The 18,436-nt window shown below is 44.9% G+C and overlaps 1 protein-coding gene across 4 annotated transcripts in view; it reads right to left on the bottom strand.

Moving 5' to 3' along the window:
- LOC111266891 (uncharacterized) overlaps positions 1-18,436 on the bottom strand; it is a 71,282-nt gene that overhangs the window by 35,355 nt on the left and 17,491 nt on the right. For 3 of the 4 annotated variants that reach the window (XM_086971125.1, XM_086971124.1, XM_086971126.1), the window contains 2 exons: positions 15,114-15,488; positions 11,786-12,069 (listed from right to left, as the gene is read on the bottom strand). In XM_086971125.1, the coding sequence (XP_086827251.1) occupies positions 11,786-12,069; positions 15,114-15,487 (658 nt within the window). In that variant the 5' untranslated portion in view covers position 15,488. Of the gene's footprint in view, positions 1-11,785; positions 12,070-15,113; positions 15,489-16,504; positions 17,165-18,436 lie in introns of those variants that run through there. The other variant, XM_086971123.1, reaches the window with a different exon arrangement.

The raw sequence follows: 18,436 nt of genomic DNA, 5'->3' as shown, positions 1-18,436 counted from the left end.
TCTGCTATTAACGTTGCTATGGCTGGCGCTCAAATGGGAGATAGAAGGAAAAACTGTGAAGCGCGAGATTTAGCTCTCCATACATTTCTGGACTGTCTTTATGAATGTTCGCCTACGTCTGTCTGTTTGTCAGTACAGGCTGAGCGCTGTTCAGAGCTGAGGGCGAACATAGATAAGTGAATCTGGGTTGACCAGGTGCGAGACTCGCTTTACTAGCTCCGACGAACGCACGACAGAAACAGTAAAGACAGCAGCCGTACGGGTCGACTACGGGTTGCGAACCAAACCGGCTGAGCGCTGCTCTTACACACAAATGAACGAATATACGAAAACACACAAGTACGGACGCAAAAGCGTCTTCAAAACTCCGAGACTCAGCAAGCGTCAGCTGGAGCAGGCAGGCGAGCAGAAGGCAACGATAGCACCAACATCGCCAGCACCAGCACAGAGAATCAAATGCAATGCCTGAAAAAGGCGGGAACAAGAATATCAGGTTCCAACCGGATTTCTTGTATTACAAGTTCATTCGATTTTCCCTGTTTCGATCTCTTTTTCTTCATGACCCATTTTTATTTTCTTGCACCTTTTCACCGCAACTCACAACCGGACAGGGTGGATAAACCTGTGAGTTACGCGTATGCTCGCCTGATCGTCATCTCGGGTCCGGCAGCCCAGTGACTAAGGACAAAGTCGTACGCACTTGCCAAAGCCTGCATCTTTTAACCAAGACCCCGGCGGTCTGCGTCACGCCTGCATTGCATCTCATCTATGCCAGATACTATACTGCTGATGACGATTAGGGTACTGCGTATCATCTTAGCAGACTGTTATCTTCCAGCAGCTTTGACTCATGACTAACCAATTAACAGATTCGTATGTACCTCTAGGTATTACTACCTCTAGGTACTGGTAGGAAGAGCCGCCCGCTCTTCTGTCCTGCTTCATCTGGCTTTTATCGACGATTAAAGCCAACTTCCATAATCACCTCGTACCTAACGAACTCAAGCTAGTGAACTAACGAATGACTGGGCAGCGGTCTAGGCGATGTCATCGGTTTAATAGCGACTCGTTTAACGTTGTTGTCGCCCGTAGTCTCGTACCTTTCCAAAAGTGTTTAGATGCACACAAATCAAAACAGGCATTCGTATACGTAGTAGGCTACCCTGCCGTTTTAGCTGTTTGCAATTGAGGTTTAACACATGTATAAGCTGGTCCTTTTCGATTATATAAGGTTATATCACGTCCGTAGAGAGTGCAGCTTATGGTGACACCTAGACTAACGTTGTAGTGAGCCAACGCGAAAGAAAGCATGTTCTCTAATTTGGTCTAAGGCGAAAAGGTGAGGAACGGACGGGAAACATTTTGACAATTCCGTGTCGTGAAATTCTGTTTCCGTGGGGACCCTCTCGAACTCTTATACTGGGCGAAGAACGCCCAGTATACAGTACGGTTTTACAGTACTTAAAAATGAATAATAAATTGAAATACAAGTATCCTCTACGAGTCGTGTTATTAGATCACTGCGGTGATCAATACGGCTGCTTTGTCTATGCGCGACGATGTTTTTTGTCGCAATTACTCTTCTGCGTAGATATGACTATTAATTTACGCAAATAAGATCCGGCCTGCATAACGGCTCATGTGCATGCTCTAATTTATGGCCGATGTCTTCACTGAATACAATATTTTTTGTTGACTGCAAGAAATGGCATGCCTCTTTATACGCTATGAAGCTCTACACTTTCTAACTATATATATATATATATATATATATATATATATATATATATATATATACACACATATAGAAAGCAAACGATTATTTTGCCCCCGTAACGGTACGTAATCTTGCAACCCACCCATATTTTCTTCAACATACGCATAGTAGACATTTCATTTGTCTAACAGTTGTTTAGTTGTTGTGACTCATGCAGCAGCTGATGGACAAGCGATCAGCTACGCCGATGACGCCATATTACCCTGTTTCATCGATTGCGCTTGGTATCATGTCCACAATAGTAGACATTATGCTTACCTATCGTTACTGGCCAAACCTGTATCAATCAGAGACGCTCCCTTAACCATCTCTCCTCAAAAATAAGTGAGCAGTCACTATTCAAACAAAGGCTGGCTAACCGATGCCAACTGTGAAGATCCGCAGTAGTGTAATAGACAGTTTCTGCCAAATGGACGGTGGGCGGTTCCATAGGGACGTTGCGGATCCTGATGCTAGATGTTGCTACTCGTGTCCATATGGCTCACTTAAGAAACTGGTTTGTTTTCGTCAAATACCAACGTAATCTGTCTTCTTATATCGCTTGTTATTATTTTCAGTTGTTCAGCCGATTTGTGTGGAGTGGATCTTTAGCATTCAGTAACAGTGTCTAGATAATTTCGACTCAGTCAATGTTCGACACCTCGGACACTTAATCACTCGACCACTAAGGCCTACCTCCAATAAGTTCGTAGCTCTTCAGTTATAACTATAGCTTACAATCATTAGACGAGTTACACACCGGCTCTCATACCGCGTTCTATACCAGAGCGGCTATTATTAGGCGCTATTATGAGGCGGTCCCGGACTGCCCTGATCGCAATAAGTTTTCGCTTTTTCGACGTTTTTTTGTGCCCCCGATATTTACCTATTCTAGACAGCGCCTTGACCAAATGAGCTGACGAGGAGCCGCTTCTACCCGCGCTTCTGTACCCTCGTATATATAAATATATATATTACAATAATACACGTAACTTGGTTCCACAAACGTCGGCCCTTTACTGGCGCATGAGGTGTGAACACTTCAGTTAGCCCTAAGAGTGCCATCGACATCGAGCCGTTCAGCGTATTATTTCGTTTACCAATCACTTCTTTTTCCTTCGTCCTTCCATTTTGTCCCGCTTCTTAATGGTCACCAGCCCCTAGCAGCACCTATTTCCGCGCCCATTTGGCTATCAACACGTTCATCAACGCTGTACGCATTCGTTTTGCTCCCGACATATAAATCTACTTCTGCTGTTATAATTGTATATATATATATATATATATATATATATATATATGTATTTGGTGTCGATGCTAAGATGACTGTTTCTGCCAGGTGTTACTTTTACAGTATAGGCGTGATTGTTATAGTGTTGTTTGTCAAATTATAATACATAAGGTAACGAGAACGCGAAGTATCGTGCAAATAGGTTAGAGTGGACAGTTCTGGATATGCCACCAGCTGTAGTTCTCTGTATTTGCTACCATTTTTGCCAACACAGGCAATTGCAATTAATAATAATTATATATTTTTATTGCTTGTGTTTATGTGGATGCCTGATGTGTAGAAGGGCAAGGTAGTTCAAAGGGACGAATACTGCGGAGCCATTGTTGAGATGTGAGTGCTAAGTTGAATCGAGAAGATTCATAGAGAGCAAGCGAAGAAGTACAAATAACAGACGTAAGTCAGAAACGTACGGGCCATGCGGGCCAGATTAGATCAAAAACAGAGCCAGTTTGCTCTGGAGATTTTTTATTGCCTTATTTCTGGTTGAGCTGTCTACCCTCAAATCGGTGTAACATCCTATAGTACTCTATGTTCCCTGGTATTTCGGTCCTGTGTCATATCAATAGGCATATTTATCTTTTCGACTGTTGAAATATGTGATAAACATGTTTTGCCTCCTATAATGCAGCTCATTTTATTTATTATATGTTAAGATTACTGTAATGAAGCAGCTTTCAAAACCGATATAATTCAATAATGAAGTGCTACATCTTCACGTAATGAATAGACAAGGTCTGCGATCATGTGGTATTCACCCAGCTACCAAACTAACAGATATCGCTCACGACGACATTTCATCAACTATTTTTTTTCTTTTCAGGTAAAAATAGCCAAAATACTACCGTATTACCAAGGCACAAGCCATAGTAAAAACTGTGCCAGAACACAATACTCCGCTATATAGTTTTATCTACTCTGCTAAGGTTGCTAATATCGTATTAAAGCCTCGTATCTCGATACACGCTCAGATCTCACTGGCTACGCACGATCGTCCGTGTAGCGTTCGGCAGCACCAACTACAGTAGACAGTACAAGGGGTCCTACCGTAATCGATAAAGTAGTAGAAGTGCATAAGCAAATGCTGTTCAATTTCAACGGGCTTCAGTGTCATCACGCTATAGAGCTGGGTCGACAATGAATAATGGGACAATCGAGGCCTCTTTGGTGAAGGATACTAGACACTGGGCACGAACATTAAAAGCAACTAGCGTTCTGATTTCGATTTATTACCGACTGTTGTCCACGTCTATTCGTTCGCTTCTTCCTGTTATTCATACTATCTAGTCCTATTCATGTTTGTTTTTACTTTCTTCGGTTCGTTCATGACTTCAAAATAATCGATTGCATGTCCTAAGCTTCAGTAAAGCCGTCTGTCCCATACGAGCGCGTACTTCTGCCATTATCTTTATTCGACACAAAGTCTAAATAAATAACAACGTAAAGGTGTACGTGGTTCTACTGCAATAGATACGTTTTAGACATTTGTCACTTTAGAGAGTTGCACGACGGTAGCCAACAAGCGGCATCTGCTAGTTGTCAGCGTGCACACTTAATCAGTTTGCCTCCGGATTGTTTCCTACCCCATCCTCGTACTACTCAAGCATTCAGTTCGAAATCCTGACATCTGTTCGTTAGGACAAGTTCGGAGAACGCGTGCGCGAACAACACTGTCATAAATAGACGAAATTAATTCCTTAACCACATGAATTATGTAAATTATAGGCGATCACACGAGTGGCAAGCGTTTTGCGACCCCCTCAACTCGGTCCGCTATTGCAAACCGCAACTCACCAGAGTGTACAGCATCAAGTTTCGCGTCTTCGTTTCTCAAGGATACTTCGTTTCAATCAGCTTTTCCTCCCGGGTAGCCGACTGTGAATAACGCATAATCTGGTATTATCAGGGAGCGAGCATTGTCGATGTCAAGGCAACGGCCATGGTGTGTCCTCAATTCCGTCCGTCTGTTTTTCCTCATCTCTTGCGGCTCAACGTAAAATCGGTTCAGCGTCCGTAGTAGCACCACTAGCCACAGTACCAACAACGAGAAGAACCAATCATCATCGGCTTGGTACTTTGTAACCGCTCCCGCTGTCCTGGTTCGACGAACGACAGAAGGCCCCGCGCGTCCATACAACTTGAGCACATACATAAAAGATTGTTGTGTGCAGATGAGTCCATTCGTTCCCGTTATGAGCTACTGCTGCTAACGCCAGCACAGTCAGCCGGTGTTTTCCGATGCGCCGACGAGAGATAGCCTTTACTATTAAAACATCGTAGTTGTGCTAGTAGTTATAGTAGTAGCGACTAAACAGGAAGGCAATAGGTAGCGGCAGCCCGAGAAGTGATCTGACGATGTTTGCGGCCCAGCTGGGCTAATTAGCCATTAGATCGCCACCTCGCCGCTCGACGGCAACTCTCGATCGGAACTCAAGTCAACGGCGACCAGCAGCATGCCTCATTTAGCAGCCGGCAGCAGCGACAGCGACGGCGGCGGCAGCAGCGTCGGCAATAAATTGTCGAAACGAAGGTCTTGGAGCAGAAAACGAAGCGTCAACTAAGCGAGGGAAACGGCCTCCGACCAATCAAGCGGCCAACTAAAAAACGTTTCCATCTCAATTTCGCCAACAACAGATCTACTGGGCGGTGAAAACCAAAAAAAGAGCAAGGGAGAAGAGCCGAATCGAAAAAAACAGAAAAACAGAGATCAAAAAATGTAACACGATAAGAGAAACAGCGCTTCTTGTCACTTGGAAAGACACTTGTCAGCATCGTCGATGGCGCTGCTGCTGCTGCCGCTGCCGCCATCGACGCGACTCTGTGGCCTACAGTGAGCTAACGATCGCTAATTAGCCAGTAATAACAATAATAAAAACTAAGACATAAATGAAAAAAGAAGTAGAAAAGTAACAAAGTCGTTTTGCGGCCATTGCCAACTGCCACAGCCTTTGCCTGCTTTAACAATTATATGAACTGTTCAGCAGTGCGTACTTACACACACTCACACATTTATACAACGTCATGGAGTGAGCAGCAGGCAATGCACTGCAAAAGGACGAGAAGGAGGAGCGAGATAGGGTGACCTGGTAATCACTTATTATGATAATGTTGATGGTTATGAAAATAGCCATAGATGAAGATGACAGACCCCTATATTTCTTTGCTTTCGTTTTGAATTTAGGATCGAACAAAACTGACTACCCTACCCGCTTTTTTGCCCTCCCCTAACCCACCTCCCCAACCGGCTCTTGTACGCCGATAGCCCTAACTTTGAAAAATTGATTAGAGTCACGAGTTTTTGAGTATATGTACTGCCTTCATGCTTTGGCTGTACCACAACTTCGGCACCAGGGCGATACAGCGGGACTTGCCGGATCCCGCACTACGCACGGTGGTAGGGAAACCGAGAAAACGTGGACAGCAGCAATGGTGGCCAGGAGACACGGTTTTTTCGCCGCTGTTTAACTTTGTTCAAAAAATTATTTGCCAGCTCGCGCAGCTAAATCGGCGTAGCACACGTATGCTACTGTGAAGTTCTCTACAAAAGGCCAAACTCCTGAGACCTTTTTTCCACTCAGTCTCTGTTGTTCGCTCGCTTGGGCCCGAATTTCGTCGTTGGTACTGTCGCTCGTTTTTAGCCGTTGTTGCTGTTTCCTCGTCGTTAGACGAAGAAATCATCAAGAAGAGCAGTTTTCATTTAAGCCAACTTAGCTATAAACAGATGTGTACCTCGGCGGCTGATACCCCAGACATATGCTGATGCGCGTCGTCTATTCCGCCGCTAACTGCGATGATTGACGTGTATCGATTTCGTCTTGCTGGCCTCGATTGATGGCGAAGGTGACCCCCATATTGAAGCCCTCCTCTGTTCTACTCTATGAGACGTGAACATCAATAGAAGCAACTTGTGCCTTCTATGCCCCTGACTTTCGTGTCTCTCAGTTTCATCTGCTTGCTGTTTCGTCAACTGACCTGCTGTTACACCGCTACTTGTTTAATATTGTTACCCCAAGAGAAGATCACTAACTGAGCTAACTAACAATCTGAACACTTAAGACCTATTACCCCACACCTGTAACTCTATGCCGTGGTGGCACCGGCGGTGCTATTAACGTTCATGGCGGCATTGATCAGGATACACCATGCTAATAGCTTTAATCAATTTACTCCCCTATGAGAAACTGAGTCTGTTGTTGGCAAGATCAGAACTGATAGCTTAACTGGAGAAGTTGGCAAGAATAAGAATATTACGCCAGCTATATACATAGCGAGATAGATTCAATCAGAACATATTCAATGTTTTATGTTAAATCAATAACAGATGCGTGTACATATGAGCCCATGAAACTGAATAAGCTTGTAACTGTATGAAAAAAGGGCAGTACATTATTATAATTTTGTCATTCGCGTTTAACAACAACTTATCTGCGTCACGTTTGTAATGCCAGTACACTGTTCTATATATTTTGATATTGCTGAAGTATAGAAGAGTGCAGTAGAGCTCTCATCCATCCCACACCGTCTGCCATATTCTTTCGAATTTGTCTATTACCCAAAGCATCGCATAGGACACAACAAAAGTAAAATTAACGGATTTATTTCCATAGCCTGTTACTCGTTCAGCTCTCACAACTACAAAACGTCCTCGAAGCTCATAAACGAAAGCGTTGCTTTTTGCCAATGCAATCACTGCTTGGCCATTTTACTTTTACGAAATCGCATCTTTAAATCGACGCTTATGGGGCACTAACAGTCAGTGGTCTCTTCGACTGCCACAACGCTCTAATGACGACGTATGCGGTCAAGACTGGCAGAAGCGTGTATGGACGTTAAGCTGAATGGTGGCTTTTTGAAAAATATCAGATAGATGCTTCTAGCTATAATCAGATGTATAGCTATTTGGGATATTTCGTATCGACAGTGCAATGCATAGAATTCGAAATTACCGCCAGTGAGAGAAATACCTCATCCTTCGAATCGGCTGTTTTCCATTTGATTTTCGGCCCATATTTGGAGCATTCTGAGGATCCATCAACCGAGCAATACTAGTAGTCTCATTGCACTAGTGAATTTATGCCAATTGACACTCAAACGCTCCACCCTGGTACAATCAAGCATAACAAGGCGACTTCACAGGCGTTCGAGTGATCCAGAAAACAACTAATACCTTTAAATGAAGCCTACCTGACCGCTTGCGCACCCCCCCACCAAACACAACTATACAAAATAGAACAATATGATTTCGTTCTTTCAAAGACAACATCTAGATGTCACACTGCGACATTAGAAATAGTCGAAAACTTTGACCAGAACGTCCAGCCACAAGGCAACGCAGCTATACGAGGGGATTCGTAGCTTTTGTTTGTTGAAGATTGAATCAATGCGAATCGGCAACACTGAGAAACGACTGAGGATGAATTTAATTGACGAACTCTGCGGTGTTATTAGGGGCGACCATAAATTAATTGGGTGTGACTTTCCCCGTAAAGGCTACGGTATCTGCAGGCGATTCCGATAGATATATATGGCGCTAAATCGGGTAACAGTAATACCAGTGAAACCTGTCGTCCTTGCCTCCGGATCAGTTCATTTTGCTTTAGCTGTCGACCAGAGTTAGCTTGCCCGAGCAAGTCAAAGGCTGATTAAAGAAGAGACCTTAGTGTTAAAAGGAGTAAGGAAACTTTCCTATCGATCGAAGAACTAAACTTAGATAGGCATTTACAACAGAGAATGGGCTTACTGAATGGATAGAAAGCGAGTCCGAGCAAAAGCAATAAGCCAGAGTTGGGATATGAAAGAACCCAAAACTAGCAGTAACGGCATTGGTGCATTGGCCGGCTGCAGGCAACACGGCACCTTTGGTTATCTACGTTCGACTTTCGTCTTCGTGCTTTTCTTGTTTTTCTTCCCATTTGAGTAAAAACCCTTCTTCGTCCGCCAGTTTCAGGTTGGCTGCTCCATGGCCGGTTCATCATAACGAGCAAACTATATAATCTTCTGCAGCTCCTGCCACCACCCCATCGCCGTCCTGCTCGCTCACCCATCGATCCTAGATCACTCGCTACTACTACCCACCCGCGCGAACGGGTGAGACGGTTGAGTGCACCCCCTTATCTCAGAGTCACACCCATTCTCGCTACTTTCAACTAAGGCAGGATAGTCGAACACACATGCAGGCTCATCAAGGACTAGTCGCCACCAGCTCAAAGCGATTGCCGGCTGACGATCTATTGCTTGAGCTGTGCTGTTGTGGTATGTTGTCTCACTGCTCGGCTGAAGGTCTAAATGCAACAGCAGCACGAGGTCATAGTCAAGGCTTTTCGCCCACCCCCACTGCCGCCCCACCGAATAAAATAGACCCCACTGGAGCTGCTGTTTAGGCAGAAATGATAGCGACGATGAGATTGCACCAGTGAAGCTCCAGCTGGTTTGTTGTTTCGTTGCTAGTGCTACCGTTGCTGCTGGCGTTTTGGTGCACGTTGTAACAACAATATGACTATCATCTCGTCAACAACGACAACAATAGCGATCGTAGGAGCAAAATCAGCCCACGGCTTCAGCCCTACCCCGCCAGGCGGTGGGGCCACCTCGTGACGTCGAAGCAACAATAGCAGCCTAGGCCCGCGACCGTTTGCCTTGTTCGCCTTCTTCTTTCAGATCTATGGCTACGTGCGTAATCGGCCGCTTCGTTACTTGGCCATTTGCTTCGTTGCTGTTGATTGTCGTTTCGGTACTGGGCTAACGGGAGGGAAGAAGATGACTACTCAGACAGGGGCGAGATCTGGATGGAAACCACCACAGCTTGATCTGCAGGCTGCCCGTTCGATACAGCCTTCGATCACAGCTGAACAAGAAGCAACAGCAAGCAATAACAGGACCAGAAGCAGGACATCGAAGCACCTCTCTGACTGGTTTGGCTAGCTTTCGAAACTAACGTCCGTTCTGAATCTGTTCTCCTGCCTGCGTCCTACACACTGCATGTTCTAGGCGGTTGCCGTTAACCGGATCGGGAACGAAGCAAGCGAACCAATAAGGTGATGTGGTGGCGGGTTTAGAACCGTCCGCACCCCTCGAACCTCTGCCGTCGGCAGCGCTGTAGACGATCAACACGAACAATGAAGACTGACTGATAGGTAGAACGAGCGAGAATTGGCGGACAGACCCTAAGCCGAAGTCGACGGAGAACCAGAGCAGCTCGGATCAAAGTCAGGCGCAGGAGCAAGCACAGTTGATATCCTGCGATGCGTTGTGCTCAAGTCGAAACCTGCTTAAGGTGCACAATACATCAGTAGTCATACTGTTTCGAAACTAACGATGAAAACGGAAAAAGTAAGGATAATTCAGGGCTAAAGAAAGAGAAGGTCGAGCGAGGTCGAACTAATATATAACTCAGACTCTTCGATGCTACTATGGCCCCAAACAGATAATATGGCACTGCCGTGTCCGTGGTTTTATCGAGGACCCAATAATAGTCGCACTTTGGTGACAAAACAGGCGAAAGATCGGCCCCTCATTCGCCGCTTCGCCTGAGCTCTCTATTTCATTTTACTTGATCTTAGCCTTCTTGTTCTGATCGTCTCTGTCCCGTAAGTTTTTTTGTCCGCCTGACTGCCCGCCATTCCGGAATAGTGGAACAGCAACTGAGCGGCTAAGACATACAGGCTACGAAGCCCCTCACATCCCCCACTCAGCCTGAGTACTCGGTCAGACTGAAAAGTGGTCGAAGATAGGGCAGACATCATTTTGGTCAGCTCGTGCGCAGGTGCGACGTACTCTATCCTTTCTCATGTTGGAGAGGACTTGAATCTTCTAACTAGACTAGACTGTCTATTAAACAGAGCATATGCGCTCCATCCGATAAATATCGGAGAGAAGCAATGAACATGATCGGGCAAGTGTTACGACCCGGGCGTTTACAAGCATGATGCTCGTGAAGCGTTTCACTGGAGAGGGACTAAAGGTTAATCTTGCTGCTACGTATATTGGATGCGTATGACAATTGGCTATAGTGGTTTGTTCCGTGCCTTCTCGCGAATAAAGTCCCGTGCGAACCCAATGGAAGAATAGTAACAACTTGAACAGATTTGTTTCTCATTTAGCGCCACTGTGTCATGCAAATATGCACGGGTACCAGCATGTAAATAGATCTAACCTATAACAAGCTATAGTCTATAATTATGTAGTGATTTATTCCGACGTTTTTATGTACGATATGTTACTTTCATGGACGGAAATAGGAGTTGCAATGAGTAAGCCTCATGACCGACTGCCAGGAAGACTCAATAGAAACCACGCACACACGCAAATGCAAATCGAACAGTGCACATAACGATATACAGCTAGCCATTTTGCAATAATGTCAATTAGCGAGGTGCAAGTGGGTAGGGATAACGGTATGACAACGGAGTGTGGGAAGGTGACAGTTAGCGACTTCTTGGTCACGGTTTTATCACGATGAAAGAAAGACGGATGCTGTGCATAATGTTTATCCTACTACTAGGTAGAAAGTGAAATTTCGATTTTACCGTTTGTTAGTTATAATTGGCTGTGTCTCAAGCATCTTATCTCATGAACGTGGATAGGTTCCCGATCAAGTAGAGCCTACTTCGACTTACTACTTGGAATCACACTAGTAATGATAAAAGTGGTACTGTATTAAAACATTGGGCTAGAAGAGACCTATTCACTGGGTATCGGTAATCCTGTACACCTGGTAAACTGTATTCCGGTTATTTTCTTACCTTCGTCAAAAAGCCATTCAGTCTGTGTGGAGACGGAATGATGATCTTCAAGGTCTTGAAACACATCTTCGTAGTCTTCATCATCCTCGAAGTCTAAAAAGTGGTCTCTCATTTCATTGCGGTTATCGGCTTCATCGTCATCATCGTCGTCTTGAACAACGTCCCCAGGATCGCGAAGCGGACAGCTTTGAGGACGACAAGGTTTAGGGTCGTCGTTGTCCTCGACGGTGTCATCCGACGGTGTTGACTGCCGTGTACTTGGTATTGGAATCGCGCATGAGCGCCTGTCGCACAAATGAATTAATCGACGATCAGTTAATCATTGGAATAATTTACTGAAAAAAGAAAACTGATAATCTGAAACAGTAATTGCAATATAATGATCGCATAACAAGGGATACAATAGCCAGAGACAAAAGTTGGGATCTATGGGTCGAGCTGTGTAAAATATAAATGGGCAAACTTAATTTTAGCATCACAATTCTGCGCGTCTGTTTTTTTAACAACGAGATTTTAATGAGGTTCTATGGCACTCTTACCTGCCACAAAAGGCATGTTTGTTTATTTGTTCTGGGCAATACGTACGTACTCATTGTACAGTGTCAGACGAAATAGAGTGCTCTCCATAGTCTAGAACGTAATGTCGAAATACTCAATGTGTTTCATTTTGTCGTTTGTTATATAAAGATTGACATGTTAACTCACTCAAGTCAGGGAATTGGCAAGGTTTGCGTTCACGCTGGCTTTGTTATTATTATTAACGGGTTCCCCTATGTAATTATTAACGACCATCCGATTAATGCCGGCTCGGCTAGAGGCTGATAAATACAAAGACAGGTAGTAATAATAGTGTTACCAGCGTCAACCATGACCTGCTATGATAGCGGTGGATATTGAGACAATGGAGAGGCTTTTGCCAGCTAATTATATTCACTCAGGTTTGCCTTAAACCTTTCTCCGTGTGCTGCTTTAGGAATAATACTGTTCTGCTTATTTACTATGACTATTTGAGTTGTTTGTTTAGTTTTAATAGGTATGATTCTACATTTACTAGTACTCCCATGTACCGTACCATAGTCACTCTTCAATCAACATTTTCCCCGTCTTTTAATTGGCAAGCGAACTACATCAATTTTGCTTTGTACCGGAAGTCGACAAGGAAACCAAGCTTACTGTACCGTTAGCGCTGTATATCCATCAAAGACAAATAACGTCTAAAATGGCTGGTTCTCAGTAGTAACGAAGCTGAACATTACGAGTACTATAATCTTCACCATCATCACCACCAGCGGCGGCAGAAGTTTGATGAAAAACTGCTTATCCCTGCCATCACCTGTAATGCACCTGTCTGCCGCGGTCGGTCTGCGTGTATCTCTGACTGAGTCTACTGGTAAATATAAGAGCGTAATAATTCCTTTGTGTTCATCTGTCCAATTTTTGTTTGCTACTTCTGCTGCTCCCTCATTTCCTTTTGTTCAGCGGGGCGGCATGACTGGCTCATCCGAGAAAGGTAAGCGTATCTGGAGACAAAAGGTGTAGGAAAAGCACGTAACAGCAACGAGCAGCGGCCGCATCAGAGGAACACGTGAACACGAGACAGGATGATAGCGTTGTGTGTTAATGATATTGTTTTTTGTTGTCGATGATGATGATGCGTTCGTAATGTTGGCGACGACAACATGGCTCTCAGAAGCTGTTAAGAATAGAAATGCTCCGACACTCCCCGCAACAAACCTCCGTTCGATTTCTGTTCGCGCCGCTCACGGTGTTAAGGCTTTGTTTACTAGCTTGGTTAGTGAGAGTTGTGCAGATTTGGCTAGAGTGATAAAAACGAACCCGTCGTTTAGGTTGGAGGGGGAGTCCGGCCCGGTCCAGTCGACGATGACTAACGCCCGGATACGAAACGAAGGAAGCCAAAGAAAAAAAATGGTGGGGTAGAAAAAGAAAAGGAAGAGCCTGCGGAGAAATACGAGCTCCTGCTGACGCTACTCTTGGGGCAGGTCTAGGCGAAACGCTGTTGAAATGGGCAAACGAGTAGACCGTAGGTGGAGATAGTTAGGAGCGTTGCTGTCCACACCCGACACGCTCTTTATCGGCCTTAGCAGTCGAAACCAAGACAGGGGCTATTACTTGCCCTGCCGCCCTGGCCCCTGGCGGCCGCACTGACTTGGATCACGCGTAGAAAAAGTTTGACGGTTTACTATATATTCTATTACAGTTGGACGGCGTTCGCCGGATCAGATCAAACGCACAACTTTCTTGTACGCCTGCCTTCCTAGCCCTCGATCCGATGTAATCCGATGCTTTTGTTCCTGCTCTGTTGAAGGTTCGCAGGTACTTTTCCTACTTTTCGTTTGCCTACTTGCTGTACTTCGCCTTCTAGAAGCACAAGAAGAAGGAAGCGAAGGTGCGCGGAAAAAGAAGAAATGGCTGTAATTTTGGAGACGCTGACGTAGGACATTTAGGCGATAGAGGCGGGCAGGGGCGAGGTGGTAGAAACCACGCTCAACATTTAGCCTAATGGGAAAAAGATGTAAATATCTTTTGAGGACAAGATAAGGACCAAGTCGATTCGTTTGCTTTCTTGGAACTCAACACTGAAGAAGAGATTCGTTTTTTGCGAAAGGAAAATGTATATACTATATTGACTAGTAAGCTCTGAACAGGTAAAGAGCTGCGTTTGTCAGTCTGGCTGGCTGGCTGGCGACATGGTGGGGGGGCAAGAGAAGAAGAAGCCCCAAGCAACGACACCTGTTTTGTGCTAGTGAGATGAATCCTCTTTTAAATCACAGACATCTACACCTAGACCCTGAGATAGAAAGACCCTGGGATATACTTCAGAGGAGAGGTGGCAGCGTAATATTATTACCACTGTTTAACTTTTTCTACTGTTCGTCTTTTTTTTGCGGGAAATGCTACCTATCTACAAATCGTGTCGGTAGCACAGGGGAGTTTGATTATATCAAGGAAGAGATTCAGACTGACATGCATATGCGGGAAAAGGAGCCAGGCACCAGAGAAGTCCGATAAGAAAGAGACGTCGCTAAGTCTCGAACTTGGGCTCCAGTCTTACCGCTCCGTAGTAAACGTTTAAATGGATAACAAATATAGTAAATAAGCAGAATTATTCATCTATGGCACCGTTTCCAAGTCCGCAATGTGGCCCTATTTATTAATCGTTATGAGTAGATTTGGAATCGACATAAATTGAGAGTTACTTAACTAAATAACAGTCGAGTGCACATCTGCCATAACAAACTGGATTACGATACTTCATTTAACATTTGAAAAATCAAGATCAGTAAGTAACCTTAATGAATCAACTTACGGTGTAGATGGAGCCGACAGAAACGACGGTGGATCATAGAAAACATCATCGAGGTCTTCCTCTTCAAGGTCCTCCACGGGCGGATATTCAAAGCTCCGTTCTACGGCAAAGTACGCTGGGGAGGGTTCGTATCCAGAATCGGTGTCACATGAGCATGATAATGAGCAGTTCTGGCCTTGATAGCCCTGATTGTTTAGCAAACCTTGGCTTTTCGGTGGGCCAGTAACAGATGAGGGGCCGTTGCGAGCGACGCAAAATGTTGGGCACGCCATCTGCTTGGGCCCGTCCAGCCTAAGTAGCCACTCCGGACCGTCTTTCGAGTTCTCTCGTCTGCTCAGTACCTTACAATCCAGCGTTCCTCTAGATCCAGCCATTCTGCAATGATCAAAATTGAGAATAGGTACGTCAGTACCACTTGAATAATAATCAGATGACTCAAAAGTAGAAAAAAACACCACAAACAAATTGTTAGTAGACGATCAGTAGCGTTATCCACTAAACACAAGTAGAATCTCGGATTATACACACAAAATCCGCGTGTAAGGTTTGTTTTTCACTTGCATTATAGGACTTTGAAGACTATACTTTTTGTTGACACAATCGGCGATTTTTATATGCATCTCCAGTTCTCACTGCTCCACCCTAAAAAATTACACAGCTTGATTATATCTCTTATCTCGTGTCTTTCATTATCACCTTATATTACCCATTAGGCTAGAGACCTGTCCATTAGCAAAAAAAAAGAGACGGAACAAACAATCCTATACAGTACAATGATAAACTTATACCGCTGATGTCAAAACGCATGCGGGGTTAGAAATCAACTAATAGCCCTTAAGCAAACGAGATAAAAGTTGGGGCAATGGAGGGATTATTGGTGAATGGAAGAGTCGTCACGTGAAGGCGACATAGTAGGACAAAAGCCGGTTTTGGATTCGCGATATAAAAATACTGCTTTTCCTGCTGATCTGTTTGTCATCGTTGTCTATGATTTAGCGGTGGCAAGCCTTTGGTGTCGACAGTATTGGCGACGCATCGATCCCAGCGACATGTATGTCCGCGCTTAAGAACAGCTAGCGCTGTTTTTTTCAGTAAATCTAACGCGTACGCCCTTAGAACGATGTCTGCTACTGGGTACGAATAGGGACGACCAAGCTGTAATTTAACATGATTTTCTATGTTGATTGAACAGATAGCGTCTACTTACGTACGTGTGCGTAATACAAGCGTGGACGCCAGATGATGCGTGCATGTTCCTATTTCAGTTGACGTATTTGCATTTGGGGTGTTGATTGGGCATTTGAAAAGTAATAATTTTTGTAATTTGGACTTGATATTTGATTATTTTATTGCCGTTATAGCTATATAGGTGTGTATCTCTTATTACTTACATATCATATGATGGCATCTCACTACACTTGTATATCGTATATCACTATGGGTACCACAACACAACAATTAAGTTATTAACCGGTAACGATTTGGGGTTCGGTCCTTTTCTCTATGAAAAGTCTGTGTTCAGAATCGGTGCCCGTTGTTAGAGCTTTTGTTCCCGATTCTGCCGAAACATCAGAGTCAGAGTTCCTCTCCGAGCACAACTACTTGTAGACACGCAGTGAAACTAACAATGCTTAATATGGCACAATATTCTAGAGTAAGTTTGCACGTTTCAAATTCAATTCTCGTAAACAAAAAACAGCAATTCTTGTTCTTCGATCAGAACCCACTTCGAGGTAACGCAAGAGTCAACGACTGTAGACACGAAAACTTCGATAGCTTCTGCTGCTGTTGTTCTTGCCGTTGTGCTAGTGGTTTTAAAAGGGCTGCCGCTGGTTAGTCTTAAGTTCCTGCTACGTCTTACTCCGATGGGTGTATCCAACAAAGTGAACGGTGATGCCCCGCTCTGTTCGATCTTGACTCACTCAGACAATTTCTCCACTCCGGCCACCGTTCGCTATTTGACTGGCTCGCCCCGCAATTCGCCAGAGCAAGGGGTCTGGCTAGAAACTCTTCGAGTTCGAGTAGCTCCGCCTACCACCCACTCTCTTTCTCAAGCACCAAGAGCGGCCTGGCGGGCCGGCTGCGTCTCCAGCTCGTTCGTATGGTCGTCCTCTTCGTTGGCACCTGATCCCCTCTGAACACCAAGCTAACCTTACGATAGGCAATGGCTTCGTTTGGATTAATGACGATGATACCATACGTATTCTTAAAATGTGTAAGTTAAATGCACCTTTAGTATGTCAAACTGAAGCTCACTTTTCAGGCACGAGATTCGATAGATTTGTTTTAACCCTATTTAATTACAAACGGAAACCAAGTTGCCGTTCCGAGTCGCCATTCGCACCTGATTCTAAGGATTTTCTCGTATCTGCCCCGAACTTCGAGGTCACTTCTCATTCTTTGGCGTCCTCCTGCCATAGACACACAGACACACACATTTAGTAGAACGGGTGAAGCTATATCAGTTTTGCTCGCTGTCCTGTCGCTCCCTGTTGCGGTGACCAGCAGCGGCGGCCCTGCAGAGTCTAGCTAACTGTAATAGCTAGTTGGTACGTAAACTTGGGCGCGTACAGTGTCGCCAGCGAGAGAATAAGCCCTAGAGGGCTAACTCTCTCCTGTTGCGCTTGCACGATGCCGTGCGATTTGCCGTAGGTCTACTATGACGTCATGCTGTTGTCGATGCGCGACCGGTTGTTTGTCGCTGTTGCTAGTGTAGCGGATGCTGTTGCTAATGGCAATGATGACAGCTTCGTGTCCTAACGAGCGTGAGGCGTTGGTTCGCGACTGCTCGCGATGGTGTCATAGGCCATTGTGTGACTTGCGAGTTGTCTCGCAACGGTTTTCGTTGTGGCCTGAGCGCGCACAGGCGTCGAACCGCGCTTCTAATTCGCCGCCGGACTCTAATACTGGAGACAGCAGAGTTCGCGGAAACGAAAACAGGCGAATTAGCGCGGTGTTTTCAAATCTAACTACGGAAAGCTTCGGCTTACAGGATACAAACTTCTGCTTGAGCTGCCGACCGACTCTTAGTTGCAGCACGAGCAGTAACGACGACAAGATAGACCGGCAGAACTAGCCCAAAGTGCAACATAATGAGCCAGCTGCGATGTACGAAACAAATCGGCTCTAACGAATGGGTGATGGTTGGCAAAAGTTGTATAAAAAGCCAGATAGCTTTCGTTTGACAACACCAGTCGGGGTGACGCAATCAATGTTCTTGGAAGCAGCTGGGACGTACAGATTACATTATGCAAAACTGTATCAGAAACAGTTTTAAGGAGAATCATTTAGAAGACCTTTTCATTTTCTAAGGGATATTCTAC

This window comes from Varroa jacobsoni, unplaced genomic scaffold, assembly GCF_002532875.2.
Source record: "Varroa jacobsoni isolate VJ856 unplaced genomic scaffold, vjacob_1.0 scaffold_1125, whole genome shotgun sequence".
Lineage (NCBI taxonomy): Eukaryota > Metazoa > Arthropoda > Arachnida > Mesostigmata > Varroidae > Varroa > Varroa jacobsoni.
The sequence above is the reverse complement of the archived record's forward strand: the minus strand, read 5'-3'. Positions and strand labels throughout refer to the sequence as shown.